General features: G+C 40.2%; 1 protein-coding gene across 7 annotated transcripts in view; it reads right to left on the reverse strand.

The window, feature by feature from the left end:
• PHF20L1 (PHD finger protein 20-like 1) overlaps nt 1-14,786 on the reverse strand; it is a 53,873-nt gene extending 39,087 nt beyond the window's left edge. For 4 of the 7 annotated variants that reach the window (XM_017818303.1, XM_017818302.1, XM_017818300.1 and 1 more), the window contains exons 1-6: nt 14,690-14,745; nt 13,608-13,713; nt 6,414-6,585; nt 6,177-6,261; nt 5,319-5,407; nt 3,115-3,177 (exon numbers count right to left, since the gene is read on the reverse strand). In XM_017818303.1, coding sequence (XP_017673792.1) covers nt 3,115-3,177; nt 5,319-5,407; nt 6,177-6,261; nt 6,414-6,585; nt 13,608-13,690 — 492 coding nt within the window. In that variant the 5' untranslated portion in view covers nt 13,691-13,713; nt 14,690-14,745. Of the gene's footprint in view, nt 1-3,114; nt 3,178-5,318; nt 5,408-6,176; nt 6,262-6,413; nt 6,586-13,607; nt 13,714-14,112; nt 14,280-14,689 lie in introns of those variants that run through there. The other 3 variants (XM_017818299.1, XM_017818301.1, XM_017818304.1) reach the window with 3 other exon arrangements.
• Nucleotides 14,787-16,205: the final 1,419 nt, after the last annotated feature.

The raw sequence follows: 16,205 nt of genomic DNA on the forward strand, positions 1-16,205 counted from the left end.
CCTGTGTTTCTAGAGTAACTACAGATTGCACTCTTTTATTCTTTTTGTATTACATATTATAGGTTTCATCCAGTAATTTCAATAAAATGCTCTATAAAATAATTTCATGATCCATACTTATAGCAATAAAAATGACATTCTTGATAATGGCTTATTTTGACCATACAGAGACAACAACTTAGATCTCAAATTTTTAGCATTTAGACCAAGTCAAGCCACCCTATATCAACAGAGAGAACTAAACACTTCCAAGGCTGAGACAAGCTGTTTCCACTACTTTGGAGCAATCAGACTCCTGCCTTATGTCTCCTGACTGCAAAAACTGTAACTTGATCCTTCTGACTGAAGTATTTTTTTTAATTCTCTGTAACATCAAGGTACAGATTTTTTCCATGCAGAAGTTATATGCGATATAAAAGGCAATAGCAGTCAATGATCCACCAGGCAGAATTAAGCATCTCAGTGTTCTGAATGACAATTCATTTACTAAATGTCGGTCTGGCTACACAAGTACTACCACACACAAAACAAGTATGAAAAAGACTATTTTTTGTCTAGTTATAAGAGTGGTTTACAAATAGTAATTTCCTCCCCCCCTCCCAGTTGTAGACAGACTTTGTTTTATTCTGGAGTATTTCTTTGTTGTTATGTCATCATGAGATACCTTAAGTAGCTTGATTTTACAAATCTTGTTTCAATGCAACTTTTCCCACTCATTACGTATTATAAGCCTTGCAAGTTTCTGTTCTACTGAGAGTTTCTTTACCTTCGCTGATGTACGAGAAAAGCATAACACAAATACAGAGCACTACTTCTTGTATCATGCTTTTCCTTTTCCACAGCTAGATACTTTTAAATAACTGCTTTACATGGCTTATGCTTCTACTTTGCATCAAGCTATGTACTTAGAAACACCAACAGTTTTGATTCCTCTAAGATAAAGTGTTCCATGTCCACACTGTCAGTGCAGTTGCACACACTCAGACTAGCCAGCAGCAAAAGTTTGGAAGCACTTTGGCAATGTTCACACAACAGGCAACTACCGAGGCCATTTGGTGATGTGCCAGCACCAACCAGCGTGTCTAAGTGCCAGCTGCAGTCAATCAAAAGCGCATATATCTCTTTTTTGGCCAGCCAAAACAAGCACACACATTAGCTCCAGTCCATCCAGAGCCTTGCCCATCCAGCAGGACAAAAAACGGATTGAGCTATTTATGGTGGCGAGGAATTAGGAGACCTGAGAGTAGAAGTCTTACACTTGTACCCTGGCCAACGGATGAAGAGGATCAGTAACATGGCTGGAGCTTGGATCTTTTGATAAAAGCGGGAAGGAAAGCCTGTGTCAAAATAGCTTCTAAAGGGCATTCTAATTTTCAGTCAAGCTAAGCACCCTGAATCAAAAGCTTTCAAGAAGATACCAAGCTTCAAGGACCAGGCTGAACCAACTATCCTGTTCTACCAGCAGCTGTTTTGGTGCAACACAAAGGGGTTTTTGTTTGTACTTAATTTCATTGTTTGGATACTGTTCTTAAAACACGGAGCTTACAAAGGGCAGCAGGACACATAACAATGAAGCAAATAAAGGTTAAGCATTCAGAAGCCAGAGGAGAGACATAGTAATTATGGTGAGAGTTATACTTTTTTTCTAGATTAACATGTAAATTTAAACTCAGTGAAGAGAACTTTGAGCAGTGGCGGGGGACAAGATAATGTCAAGTGGTCACTTCAACAAACAATTTTGTGATTCTGACTTGGTCAGAAACTCTGTGGGTCCATTTTTATTCTGGCTCTGGAGAAAACATATAGGCACTAAAGTGGCACAGGTAATTCCTGCTTTTTGACCTTGAACTCCTGCTCAGTGACTGCTCAGCAGCACAGCTCCTGATGTGCAACAACTATTTAGCATCTAAGATGCCGAGGCAATTATATTTCTTTTGAAGAGCACAGGAACTCCTTAAAAAAGATCCATTTGTGTGTTTTTCAGAATTTTTAGAAAAAATTAAAAAAATTTGCAAGTAACAGTGGGAGCCTAAAGCACAATAAGGTATGAAAACTTTGTCTCAGGGTAATAGTAAGGTATCTACCTTGACAACCATAATAAGAGGACACTAAATACCACAGATATCACAGAAACTAGTTACAACTCTTCAATAGCAGGACATTTTCCCAGATCATTCAGTATACACAAAGCCAAGGGCCCAAATATGAACACATTACAAATTAATAAAGTAAAATCAAAAACATCCTAAGAGAAGTTTTCCCTGTTTTTCCCTCATGTCCTGGTATCGCCTCTCTATTGGCTGTAGTTGTGTAAGTCTGCACCAGTTACTCTACACCATTCAGCCTAATTTCCCACTTCCCACAGTATCTCACTCCAGTGAGTTTCTCATTTACATATACAACTTAAAAAAAAAATAAAAATGTGCATTTCCTTCTTTTTTATTCTTACTAAAATTCATCCTTCAAGTAAGCTAAGAAAATTGACAGTAGAAAAGTAATGAGACACTGTAGTTAGAAAACAAAACATTATCACTGCTGAGAAAAACTGTCATTATGCTAATCAGATTCACTATATCAAAACACAGGAAATTGCACGATCAAGAACTACATCAGTAGAAATTACCGAACAGCCTTACACATCAATTGGCTGAAACACTTGTATTTTAAAATATTCCTCTGTGTGACCTTAATCCTTCAACAGTTGGATGGCAAAACCAGAATAATTTCTAAATCCAACCCCTGCATCAATAGCAGAATTCACACACACATCGATCTCCCTTCATCTGCCTAAAACCATCACCTTTTTGCTTCTCTACAGTACTAAAGATACAGCTGTTTTTCCTCTCCTGGCACACCACAACTCCCACACATTCACACATACACATACATAAAACATCAATCTATCGACTGGCTGATTCCACATCAAGCCTGGATTCCTTACCCTCACCTTTCAATTCTAAACAGTCTGCCCCACCTACATCTTGGCTCCCATTGTCTCCTGTCATATCTTCTTTTTTCCTCTGGCCCATTGGCAAATCCATGCTTTTTCCTCAGCTTCCTCTTCCTGTGTGTCAAGTCCCCTCCCTCTCCTTCAAATCCCTCCTCAAAACTCACTTCTTTTGGTTCGATTTCCGTCACTAATCTCAGCTCCGGCGCTATCTGCTCCCTCTCGCGCGCCTGATTACATCGAAGATAAAACAAAAAACATGAAACAGAAAAAGTAAGTTATCCAAATACTTCATATGTGCTCTCACAAGGGCAGTCTCAATATCCCCCTTTTTTCCTCTCTGTACTCTGTAAGCCACATCTCTGTGTGATTTCTATTAATTTGTTCTTATCTGCACAGCAACTGAACCTCGAGTCTCATTGCACTGAGACACACAAATATTTTCCACTCTTTAAAAATTTTCCCTTTCCACCCTCACAGCTGAGTCTTATTATAACACACTTATGCTGCAACTCAAAAACAGTTTTTGTGTTATAGTGTTTACAATCCCTTCCTTCAAGTCACACCAAGTTGAAATCAAAGTATTAACTAATCTGTATCTCTCTCCATGTAATTCAAATTCTGCATGCTTAGCACACACCTTCCAAAAAGATCTTATATTTGTTAGATTTGCTGATGCACTAGAACTGGAAGGATCTTAAGCTTAACACTGATCTCTTGAAAAGTATTATTTTTTGCTTTGGAAACAGACAAAAACCAAGTTATAGGTTTAAATTATGCATGAAGCATTGGATCTGATAACTCCACTAGTTTTCAAATCAATTTATTGTCTTGGCATTTTTTTCAAGCTTTACATAAATTTTAGTAAGTGTTTTCTTATAAAAATCAATAATGCAAAAGAGTAAAAACATCCATTTGCATTTTAGACTTAGATAAAGCTCAATTTCAGAAAATTGATTTCCAAACCAAATTGTAGATCATGTTTTCATTCTGAAATAACACAAAAATATTCAGAAAAACAAGCATTTTACCATAGCATGATTTAGGAGAAATGTTGTAGGAAAAATTCTATCTTTGTCTTTGAAAGCTAAAGATCTTCACGCTTATTTCTACTTCTGCAAAATTAAATGCTACAACTAGTATCAATTAGCATTATAGGAAGCACAATTGGTGGTGTTCTTGCTCCAAGACAACTTAAAAATTCTAAATCCATCTTAGAAAGTGTAAATTTGTCCCCCTCATTCTTTCTCAAGATTTCATTGAAGCAGCCTACATTCAGCCCCTGAGATGCATGAGTGGCACCATAACTCTCAACTACTGAGAAAAATTAGAAATAACAGATGAGCTGGACTGCCACCAAGCATGTCTGGACAACATAATGGTTGTGGAGAAATGGATTTACTCTTTCTTTCTAAAGTTGAAAATGCCTGTGGCCTAAGAGTAGTAACTCAAGATTAGATACAACATTGCTTCCTAGAAAATCACAGGACAGAGTCGGGAACTTCTTTACACTGTCACAAAAGGGTTATTTTATTTCAGTCACAATCACATTACCCAAGTTTTGCCTTTTAAAAAATGAAATGGAACACTGTAGTTTCCTAATTTACTGTCATACTGAGAATATTCTTTGAAATACTACACATAGGTTCAACAGAGTTACTGTAAGACTGCAGCAAGAAACCAGGGTTAACATGACTACGGATTTCAGTTTAATCTCTTTCAGGAACCAATTTAAAGTAAAGATATGCCTAGAGACTAAATCATGTCCTCTACTTCACAGTCTCCCTCAACTTCCATTCAGCATCTTGTCTTTAACTAACAGCAGCTGGACATTATAAAAGATAAGAAACACTTATCTGTCCAAATGCCCAAAAGTTCTGACATAAGGGAGAAAACCTCCAGTCATGTTAATAAGAACACATGGGCGAAAGGTATCACAGTAGCAAACTAAACAAATGGAGTAGAGGGTGGGGAATAAATAAAACTAAACAAAAAAATGAGCAGCACAGACTGCTGACAAACTAAAGCTTTTTCCTGAAGGACATCCGAGGGAAAAGTCACTGGATGCCCCGGTTTTGTCAACTCTGCAAGACAAGACTCTGGGAACAGATTAGTTGGCAATGGAGCGTCCAGCAGCCAGGCATTTCAGAGAGAGGCAAGGCCACCGGAGCAGCACACTCTGAGGTAGCATCCATAAACTGGTGAAGCAAGGCAGTGCAGGACCTGGAATAAAGACTGTAACCTAAAAACCAGTTGTGCTATGTGACACTTTTACTATCTCAAGATATTAAAAAAAAACCAAAAAACTAAACCAACAAAAAACCAAATAACTACATAAAACCTAACACAGCAATACCTAAAGTATTCTTACCTGCCCTTTTGCATCCTCTGGCATAGATTTGATATGCATCCTTTTAAGACATCGAATGACACCATCATAGAACTGTACTGTGAACGTTCCTAGAAAATGATTGATGCAATCACTATGAGTACTTAAGAAGCAAACACATCTTGTTACCATGAAAGCTTTAGCAAAATGTTTTGTATGTTGTATGAATGGAGTAACCAGGTGTTACAGACAGTTGGGATTCAGAATTTTAAGGAAAAAAAAAATTACAGTCTCAATAAAATCCTGCTTTAGTATTGTTGCTCTTTGTCCAGTTGAACAATTTCAAGCATGTTTAAGCTATTGAGTCACTTTTGCTCATAATTCATTGAAAGAATTATGTCATATTTAAGGTGTCACACTAGAGAAACAATTCAACTTACAATCAAATCCTCATTTGCTTTACACTACAGTAAAAACTTCAACTTCTACTTATGTTCATTAGAACTATCACCACTGTGAAGTATTTCATCTAAGGTGTTCCTTTATTTCCCCATTGCTATTGTTTTTCTTCAATAAGCAGACTAAAACAACCACAAAAATTTAAATATATCATTAACACAAATCAACAATAGGATGAAATATTCCTAAGACTGTGCACTGGATCTTCTGATCACTGATTAAAAACACTAAGCATTTTGTCTTCTAGGAGAAATTCCAAATATCTGATTTCATACAGATAAAATACAAACCTAATACCAAATTTGATAAACAGAAACAAATTCACTTAATATTGAGGCAGTGAGGAAAACTTTATAGGCATATCTCTTTTTTAAGCAGACTAAATCTACAGCATAACATATGCAAACAGACCTTACCTATGGACCTTACATGCATACATACCTTCTTTATTAATGGCTTCGATCTTTGCAGGGTAATATCGACAGTCTGTCCAACGAGCTAGGACTTCCTCTCCAGGTTTAAAATCCTATTTTATACAAATTTATTCATTAATATTTAAATAATTTAGATTTTTTTTCCCCTAAAATGAATTAAACATTACATGCTAGAGAGATTTAATGTAGGAAAACAAGTAGGACAGTTAGCAAAAGTCTAAGACAAAATAAATGTGCCACTTACAACAAATTCTTCATCATCTTTTAGGCCCTCTTTCCTCAATGCTGGTCGCTCCAAAGGTCGCAATCTATTGCTGTCCCAGTAAATCCACTCATCGTAGCGATGACTCCAGCGTTCAAAATGGACCAACATCTTCCCCTCTTCATAATCTATCTTCTCAATACGAGATGGATACCTTGAATGATAAACATAAACTGGTAAAGCTCAAAGGTTTGTTTCTTGTTTTAGATACAACAGTGCTTACACAACCATTCAGAAAGTTGTAATAAACACCTTGTACTGAGAACTCTCCAAGTCTGAAAAAAATTAAGTTACTAAATTCGTACGATTTAGTTCAAGAGCTGATATACATCAGTGAAAATGGGAATGAGGCAGAATTCAGCTCCTTCTGCCCTTCAAGAAGTACTGAAACAGATTCAACAGTGCAAAGAATCTCAAAAAAAAAAAAATTAATTAGATCATTAATTTTTTTACCAGAGTTTATACTAGGGATGATCTAAAGTTAACAAAGCATGTATTGAAAAGAAAGACCACAGCCAAGGACAGCTGCCTTTAACTTTCGCAACGTGTTTTTCTAACCAAGTGCTACTGTGGAGCAATAGTAAGAGAGCAGAGCTTGAGTGACCAATTCCCAGCCCTACTGCAAATTCCATCAGCTAGAAAAGCAACTACACAGGAACCCTGTCAACACCATCAATTTTGAATACTTTCTCTCCAAAATACTGACTGTGCTGTTAAAGCAGTCTCTAACACTATGTTCTGATTAAAATATAAGTTTTCAAGAAGCACAAGCTTTCCTTATTTCCTAGTGACTAGAACTAAGCATTAAAACAAAAAGGTGTCAATCTCAATTTGTTCCTTCCTTTCTCCAGTCCTACTTCTTAACTGCAGGGATGTACACAGCTTCCCAACAGTTAAATATTTCAGGAGCCGCTGATTACAAAAATTGATTTTCTAGTTACTCCTTCAGCCACATATCACCCTCACATCAGAATTCACAGACAGTCCAAGTTGGTGTTGCATTTCTCTCATCCATACATTTCAGAAACGCAAAATATTTTCATAGCCGTTCTTCTAAGTTCCCAACTTCTCCTCACTGCACTTCAAAAAAAACCCCCACAAAGTCTTAGTCTAAAACTGTAGACTCTCATTTGCCACTCTACTAACAAAATCCTTTTCAAGACACTTCATGGGTCTTCTTTCAGAGAAACAACAAGGTCAATCCCCCTTTCCCCTCTCAAGCGGACTGACAACAACACTCTAACAAGAATGGTGAAGATGATGATCTGCTGCATCAAAGCAGAAAGTAAAACTCATAGGTCAAACCTGAATTCCAGCAGCAGCATTCTGGTTTAACTTTGAACAACCATATGCTGCTACATTTAGGAATTTTATTATAAAATTCCTTACTATTTTTTCTCATCTTCCCAAGTCTTCCAGTTTCAGACTTTTTACAATTAGACACCAAGTCTCAGAATAAGCAGGAAGAGGAATAAAGCGGAGCAAAAAGTAAAGTTACTATTCCTAGAGCAAACCTGTGAGTAACAATGCTACCAAAAGGATGATACAGAAAGCATTTATCAGAGGGAAGGAAAAACACCAGAAAAGCAAGAGGATGGGAAGTCAACTTTGTAGCCAACAAAAAGGAGAGCTTGTGCTACAGCAATGAAATGGAAGCCAGGAATGATACTTTCTCAGCACAGTTAGAAATATTAGGTTTATCAGATGCCAGACACCTAGTAATGCAAAACTATGGTTATTATACAAAAATCAGCTGAAAGACAAAATTCTGCATCTCCAATGCAAACACTTTGTTCCTGTTATGGTGCTTCCCTACAGCAGTTTCCTTGTTATGGCCGGGAGCTTTCCCTGGTCAGCAGCAGCCAAGTCACCATTCCAAGCACTGCGCGAGAAGACAACAGAAGGGACAAACCAGGAAATTACAGTACAAAGTCCTGGAAAAAGAAAACCAAGTAAGAGGGGGAACTAAAATACAGAGCAGAGTTTAGAGACAAATATTTTAAAATTAAGGTAGTGTTAAACAAAAATTCAGCAAGCCAGGAATCAAGAAATTAATATATAGAGAAAATAAAAAGAGCAAAAAAGAGCAAAGCTAGCATGAGTTAATGAAAGAAGATATGAAAAATATTAAGCCTCATTAGAGATCACTCCAGAGACGAAATGCAGTACAAGGTACTTATCAGTTAATTTCCCTTTGATAAAAACCATTTCTGCAATCAAAATTTTTTATAATTTATGTTTCTCCAATGTATCTTAAGAGAGTGGTTGCAAGATGAATAGACAAAACCTGCATTCAACTTCAATCCCCAGAGATGGAACCACCCAAGCCATGTGTGATTGGTTATTAGGAAACCCAAACACAACTTTGTATGGATTTAGCAACAAGCTATTACCCTCAATATCTACTAAAATTAGACACACAATGTACCAAAATATGTACAAACAGTAATATTTCACAATACTGATCTGACAGTGGAAAAGAGCAGAAAATACATATTGCAGAATTTACTACTGCAAATTTTACACAGAAACATCTTTCTGGTGTTTTTGTACTTTTACTGAAAATAATCAATTTCATAAATTAAAAAGATTAATATGAAGATGCTTACATCTCGTACACATTGCAAATTACGAAGTTACATCTGAAGAAGTGCTACAAAGTAGGATACAAACATCATTCTTTACAGTACCAAATCATAAGGATGTCCAAGGCCAAAACAACCTTCCAGTCAGGTTAATTCCCCCAGCAAGTACTGCACGCTAAGTGATCAGAATGAAACTAATATACAAACAGCTCTGCCAACATTTAATCAGTGTAAACCAAGAAAACCAAACAGACCAGCCCACTGAAATTCAATAATCAAAGTGTTCTTTTTGCGGGAAGAAACAATAACCTGAAATTCTGGGGTGTGTTTTTTTAACAGGATGCTAGAAAGAGTATCTACTAATCACAAATGAAGTTTCATCCAAATTTCAGGGGTGTTTGTTCTTGTTTTTTAAAGAGAGAACAGGAGAATTGTTGTTAGTTGATGGTATCTACCCAATTTACATATTGCATGCTCTCCATTGGCAGGTTCCAATCCCGGTGATTCCAACCCATTAGAGTTATGCAATTCTTTGGAAAGCTTCAGAATTTATTATGGCTTCCAAAACTTACACTATGAAGCACTGGTCAGACAATGATAGTGTTCTAACATTCATACAAGAAAAATTCATTGAAAACTTCCCATTTTCATTTCTTGACAGTATAAAAAAAAAAACCTAAACCCAAACTATTTTATCCAATGCACTCAACACACAGTAACAGCTACTTTTTTCATTTTTACATCGTCTTCCCTTTAACCCGTCAAAAGTGATCAAAAAGTGGTGAATTGCCCCGTGAAATGGGACAACAGGCATTTCAAACTGTAAAAAAGGATGCAGGAACATTAGTAAATTTGCCCAAGTTTGTACCTACCAAGTCTACAGACACAGTTCTTGCCTTCACAATTCTGATATAAAAACTGTTTCCTTCTACCTCGTAGAGGATATAAAACCAAATACCCTCCATCCTGACTTCTCACAAATAGCGTTCCGGTATCTGCAAAATCTGCAAACGCTATTTCTAGGTCTTCTAGTTTTTACATATATATATTGTATTCAATCAATATGAAGCAGAGTCTTCACCACCCTTTCAAATACCTGTCACATAAACCAGTGAACTGAAATCTAAAGCAAGGATTGTCCCAAGCAAGATTTCCCAAAGACTTACAGGGAGAAGGCTTCTTTCGTACTGGGGAAAAAAAAATCCATCCAGATAATCAAATACACTAACCTATTTTAGTGACCTGCGTCCATTTCAGAACAACAAGGGCCATGTATCTGTACTTCTCTCATTACCTCAGAGTTTAGATCAAGCAAATTAATAAAGAACTATGGTCTCAGAAATACAACAGGGTTGTTTTCTTCAAAGCAGTATCTGCAGCTTATGGGACAACCAGTCTCATAAAGACACACAAAGACAGAAAAAAACCACGAGATGCATCTTTAAATACATCAGCTTTGCAGGGCTAGTGTCCTATTTGTGGGAGCTGACAGGTTAAGAACTGTCTTACACACAGACATGCATCTGCAGGTATGTGCAGCCTTACTGCTGTTTCATTTGTTTCCTCAGTGAGAGGCAGGGGGGTGTGCACATTTATCAGCTTTTGTATGAGATCACAGGATAATTCAAGTTGAAAGAGACCTCAGAAAGCCTCTAGACCAACCTCCCTCTCAAAGCAGGGTCAGCTATGGGGTCAGGTCAGGTTTTCCTGTGCTTTATCCATCCCAGTCTTGGAAAACCTCCAATGTTGGGAACTCCAGAAACTCTTCAGGCAACGTGATGACTGTCCCATGGGAAGAGATTCTCCTTGAACCCAGCCTAAATCTCTCATTTCAACTTATGCCTGTTGTCTCTTACCCTCTAACTACCTGTACAGATTGGCCAAGTAAATCTTCTTGATTACAGCCTTGTAGGTATTGAAAGGCTGACATGGGACTCCTGAAGCCTTCTCCAAACTAAACAAGTCCAGTTTCTTCACTCTCTCTTCACAGGTCGTACAATCCAGGCCCCTGATCATCTCATATACTTAAGCATTTTCTATTTCATAATTTTCAATCACATCCCATTTACTATATGCTGACAGATGATCACATCGATTTTGATTAGAGCTGCATTTCATAGTTTGCTTTAGTGAATTTAAATGTAACAAGTGGTCCAAATTCATTATGTAAGACAATGCCCTGCAACAGCACAACTGCTGCACTTGATAAAGCTGCAATTGCAGTTACCTCCACAATAAAGTAAAAATAAACACACCCACTGACAGCCTGTCTTTGTTGACCAGTTTGACCAGGCTTTCTTCTACTCTGTCATGGTACATGACAAATGATACCAGTGACCCAAACACTCTCCACAAAAACTTCATTTAAAACTACGGAGCTTTTAAGCAATAAATAGTCAAAGTACACAATGGCCTCTCCAAACTTTACAGATCATAAATAGAACACCAGATTCCATGAGATGAATTTCAGCAACTATTACAGAGCTGAAAATTTCAGACCTGCAAAAGTGCCTCAGAAAGCAAAAACATACTTTACTATATTTTTTCTCACATCCTCTAGAAGCCTTTCTTGATTAACATTTTAACTGGTCATGAACAGTGGATCTTTAAATGACAGCAAGCTTTCAGAAAAATGGAGGGAAAAAAATAAAAGCCTTTCAAAGGCTATTTTTCAGCAAGTGCTCTCAATTTGTCACTTGCAGAAAAACTGAGCTAAGCAATATCACTGCTCTTCAATTTAGCTTTTGTTAAAAAATATAAAGAGATTTCATGTAAGTTCAGCAACTTTATTTTCTTTGAAGTCTGTATTTATGCATGCAAATCAAGGGAATGCATTCAGATTATATATAGAAAGAATTTAAAAAACATCCACCACCCCCTTATGCAACAGAAAGCTAAGAAAAAAATCACATGGAGTATTATTGCAACCCGTGTCACCCTAATAATAACACAACAGGAGACTTTCTGTCACAAGCTGTTTGGTTCTGTATATGAATATTAGTTCATTTGAAACAGAGTTCTGCTTTCAGTCTTGCTGCAACTGCAAAATTTCTATTATTAAATTTCTCCTCCTGTATATGGCACCACCAAAGTTTACATGCATATAAACTTGACCTGTTCTACCCAGTGGTACAGATGATGAATAAATTCCTAGAAAGTTCAGGATAAATTCTGTTCTTTCTGAAAACACCCAGGAACTCAGCTGCAGAGCTTGTGACATGGCCCATGCCTGACAACCCAAACCTAGACAAGAACTCCAGAGTTGACATGCAACCCTCCCCTGTGAAAACAGTGGGCATATCTCAAACAAACTATACACTGGATATTCAGTGATATTTTTTTGATACAATTAAGCTGAAGCTATTTTTACCTATTAATTTTTGTTACCTAGTTATATTAACCAATTATCTCTTGTCACAGATGTTATAAAAAGTTGTATTAAAATTATTTTTTAGCACTATTTGGATGTTTTCGTTATCCTGGCATTCAGTTATAGAATCAGTATGTTGAAAATCCACTTTACAGCAACAGGTAAGAAAAAGAACTGTTCTGTAAATCAATTCTTTTAGAGACCATTGATTAAAACAAACAATTTTGCTATAATTAAAATCAAAGTTCTACAGATAAAAGGTTTGACCCAACTTTTTATATAGAGCATGTAACTACTGGAGCAAACATGTCAATAATACACAGACTTCTCTCTCACTTCACTTGGAGTTAAAAGACCAGATATGTACAGGAGCATGCTGAGCTCACCAGGAATGCAGCAGAAAAGCAGGTACACACCTCTACATTTCCTAGCCCTAATAAATCAGAAAGGAGCTGAGAAAAAAATTCTGGGTAGCATCAATTTTTTCCATGATCTGCTTTAACAAAATCAGGGATTTTTCAAACGGAACTAGCATGGCCAGCATACATCATCAAATTAGTCCACTTGCTTTAATAAAATTTTGACTAACAATTTATTTCATAAGAACAGCTCCTTTCACAACACACATGCTGTGCAGCATGGTCCTTGTGCCCACAATTTTGATTTTATAGCCTTTGAACCCACAACATGCCTGGGTGGTTGCAGAGTCAGTTTTAAGCGCTTCATTCTTCCAGCTGTTTGATCCAAACACAACTGCACCTGCCTATCCCATGCACTCCAATTAAGGATGTTTTCTTTTTTTTAAAATCAGTTTTGTGAACCTATGAAGTGTGATAACTAAATACAGAACAAATCCCCTTCCATGCCTTCAAATGAAAACAAAAGAAGCCTTTGGTCAAGGAGGTTTGCCACGCTGACTTACCAACCACCTCAGCCATGACACTGCATTCCACGCTACTCCAGAAATGCTCTTTGCTTACTACAGATACACAAGCAACCAAAAGCAAACAAACAAAAACCAACAGAAAAGTTTAGTTTGATTTCTGAAGAGAGAGTAGTTTCCTAAAAGTGTACAGTTTTAATGGACTTTGGTGGAAACTCATAAAGTTCACATGTGAAACAGTCAATTAATAGGTGCACTAAATTATATAATCAGATATCAAAACACACAATGTACACAAAATAATTATGCTCTCAGCAAATGCAAAATGTTTTCCATACCATTTCTGTAAATAGTCCAGTGCTTCCAAACGAGCACCAATCTCAAATGTGATTCCAGGACGATTTGGAGGCTTTTTACTCATCTTGGTATTTTCTTTTTCACCACCTTTGAGGGAAGAAAAAAGCTGCATTATAACACATAATGCTGCCTAAAACGTGTCACTGACAGCAAATACATACCAGAGGGTGGAAAAACATGTGAAATTTTGATCCTGACTTTTCATTTAACTGCTCAGCTTACAGAAATATAGTCAAGGCCCAAAGAAGGCATTGAAGAAACATTCATATGTCTTTTTATTCAGATTTCTTTCTCTTAAAAAAAAAAACAAAAACTGTCATCAACTTTAAGTCAAAAATAATAGGAAAAAAAATCTGATGGTCATCTCTGGAACTGTACTACACTGTAATTCCTTGACATCCTTTTGGAGCAAAATTTTAATTTACTTATAATCAACACGTATGCTCTCCTCGCGTGCAGAAAACATAAAAACCAAGTAAAACTTACCTTACCAAGAATAAATATACATGGCCTAAAGGACAAGCAAAATGAAAATTAGCACCAAAAAAAAAAAAAAAAAAAGCTATCTGCAGCCTTTCTGTGCACTCCGGAGTCGCACTCATAGCACTAAGCAAGTTTCAGTCACAACTAGCTTTTATTTTGGATGCCAGTAACTGTTAAAAAAAAAAAAAAACAATAAAAATCACTTCTCCGAGCAAGCACCGCCGCTATTACGGTGACTTTCCGCTGTGCCCCCTGTGCTCCCCGAGCCCGGTGCCGGGCAGGGGCGCGGGGTTGCGGGGCCGGAGCCGCGGCGGGAGCGGCACCGGGACCCCCGTTCTGCGGCAGGGCTGCACCGCCAGCGCCGGGAGCGCGGACACAGCGAGGGCCCCGCGCTCCGGCCCCGCGGGGGCTCCGCGCTCGGCGCTCCCGGGGGAGGCCCTGCCGGACCCCCCGGCCGCGGGCGGGGCCCGGCGCGGGCAGAGCCGCGGGCGCCGCCCCGCCAAGGCCCAGGCGCGGTGCGGGGGGCGCCGGAGCCGCACGGCCCGCGCTACCCCGAGCCCCCCCCGCGCTCCGCCCTTACCGCCCGCTCCGCTCGCCCGGCGGCTCCCGCGGCTCCCGCGGGGTGTCCGGCCCGGCCCGGCCGCCCCTCAGCGCCCCATCCTGCCCGCGCCCCGCGCGCGTCACCGCCGCGCGACGCGCCCCGCCCCCGGCACGTGACACCGCGGGGGCGGGCGGAGACAGAGACAAAGAGCGGCGGCGGCGCTGAGGGAGCCCGGGATGGGCAGGGACACTGGGAGGGGGGCACCGCCAGGGCCGGGGGCACCGTGATGGGGACACCAGGCTGTCCTAGGGACACCGGCGGCTGGGGACACCGGGCTGGGCATACTGCCTTAGGGACACTGTGCCAGGGACACTGGGCTGCTATGGGGGTACACTGGGATGGGGATACTGTGCCAGGATGAGGCTGCCCTGGGGATACACTGTGGGGGGACACTGGGATGGGGAATACTGCTCTGAGGACAGTGCTCTGGGGACACTGTGCCAGGGACACCGGGCTGCCCTGGGGACACACTGGAGGGGAGACAAACTGTTGGGGACACTGCACTGGGGATACTGCCTTGGGCACACACTGGGATAGGGACCCTATGCCGGGGATGAGGACACTGACAGGAACACCGCCTGCCCGGGGGACACTGGGGCGGGAACACTGCTCTGGGAAAAGTGTGCCGGGGATGGGGACACTGTGACAGGGACACACTGGGCTGCCCTGGGGATACCCTGCACTGAGGACACGAGGCTGGGGATACTGCCTTGGGGACACTGTGCCAGGGACTCAGGGCTGCCATGGGGACACACTGCTGGGGACACTGCACTAGGCACACTGGGCTGGGAACACCACCCAGGAACACCACTGGGTTGGAGACACCCTGCGATGGGGACACGATCAGTGTCGCGGCTTTCCCCAATGCCGTCACTAACTGTCAGCCTCTGTCGTAGCAATAGGGGAGAGCGGAGGGCAAGAAAAATGGTGAAGGGACTGGAGCATCTCTCCTACAAGGAAAGGCTGAGGGAGCTGGGGCTGTTCAGTCTTGAGAAGAGATGACTGAGAGGGCACCTCATCAGTGTCTATGACTATCTGAAGGGAGGGTGGCAAGATGATGGAATCAGGCTCTTCCTGGTGGTGCTGAGCAATAGGACAAGAAGCAACAGGCAGAAACTCATGCATAGGAAGTTCCACCTGAATATGAGTAAGAACTTCTTTACTGTGCAGTGACTGAGCACGGGAACAGGTTGCCTAGAGAGTTTGTGGAGTCTCCCTCATTGGCGATATTCAAGAACTGTCTGTACACAATCCTGTGCCATGTGCTCTAGGATAGTGCTGCTTAAGCAGGCAGGTTGGTTAAGATGACCCACTGTGGTCCCTTCCAACGTAAGCCATTCTATGATTCTGTGAGAAGGACACTTTTATTCATTTCAGTTTCCCCGCATCCCTCTGTGAGCAGGGGTGAGTGAGCAGCTGCGTGGGCACTTGGCTGCTGGTGGAACCACCCCCTGCTGTCCCTGTGGCACCCAGAGTTGTGGTGACTGGTCTGTCT

The sequence above is a fragment of the Lepidothrix coronata genome, unplaced genomic scaffold, assembly GCF_001604755.1.
Source record: "Lepidothrix coronata isolate B3197 unplaced genomic scaffold, Lepidothrix_coronata-1.0 Scaffold67, whole genome shotgun sequence".
Classification (NCBI taxonomy): Eukaryota; Metazoa; Chordata; class Aves; order Passeriformes; family Pipridae; genus Lepidothrix; species Lepidothrix coronata.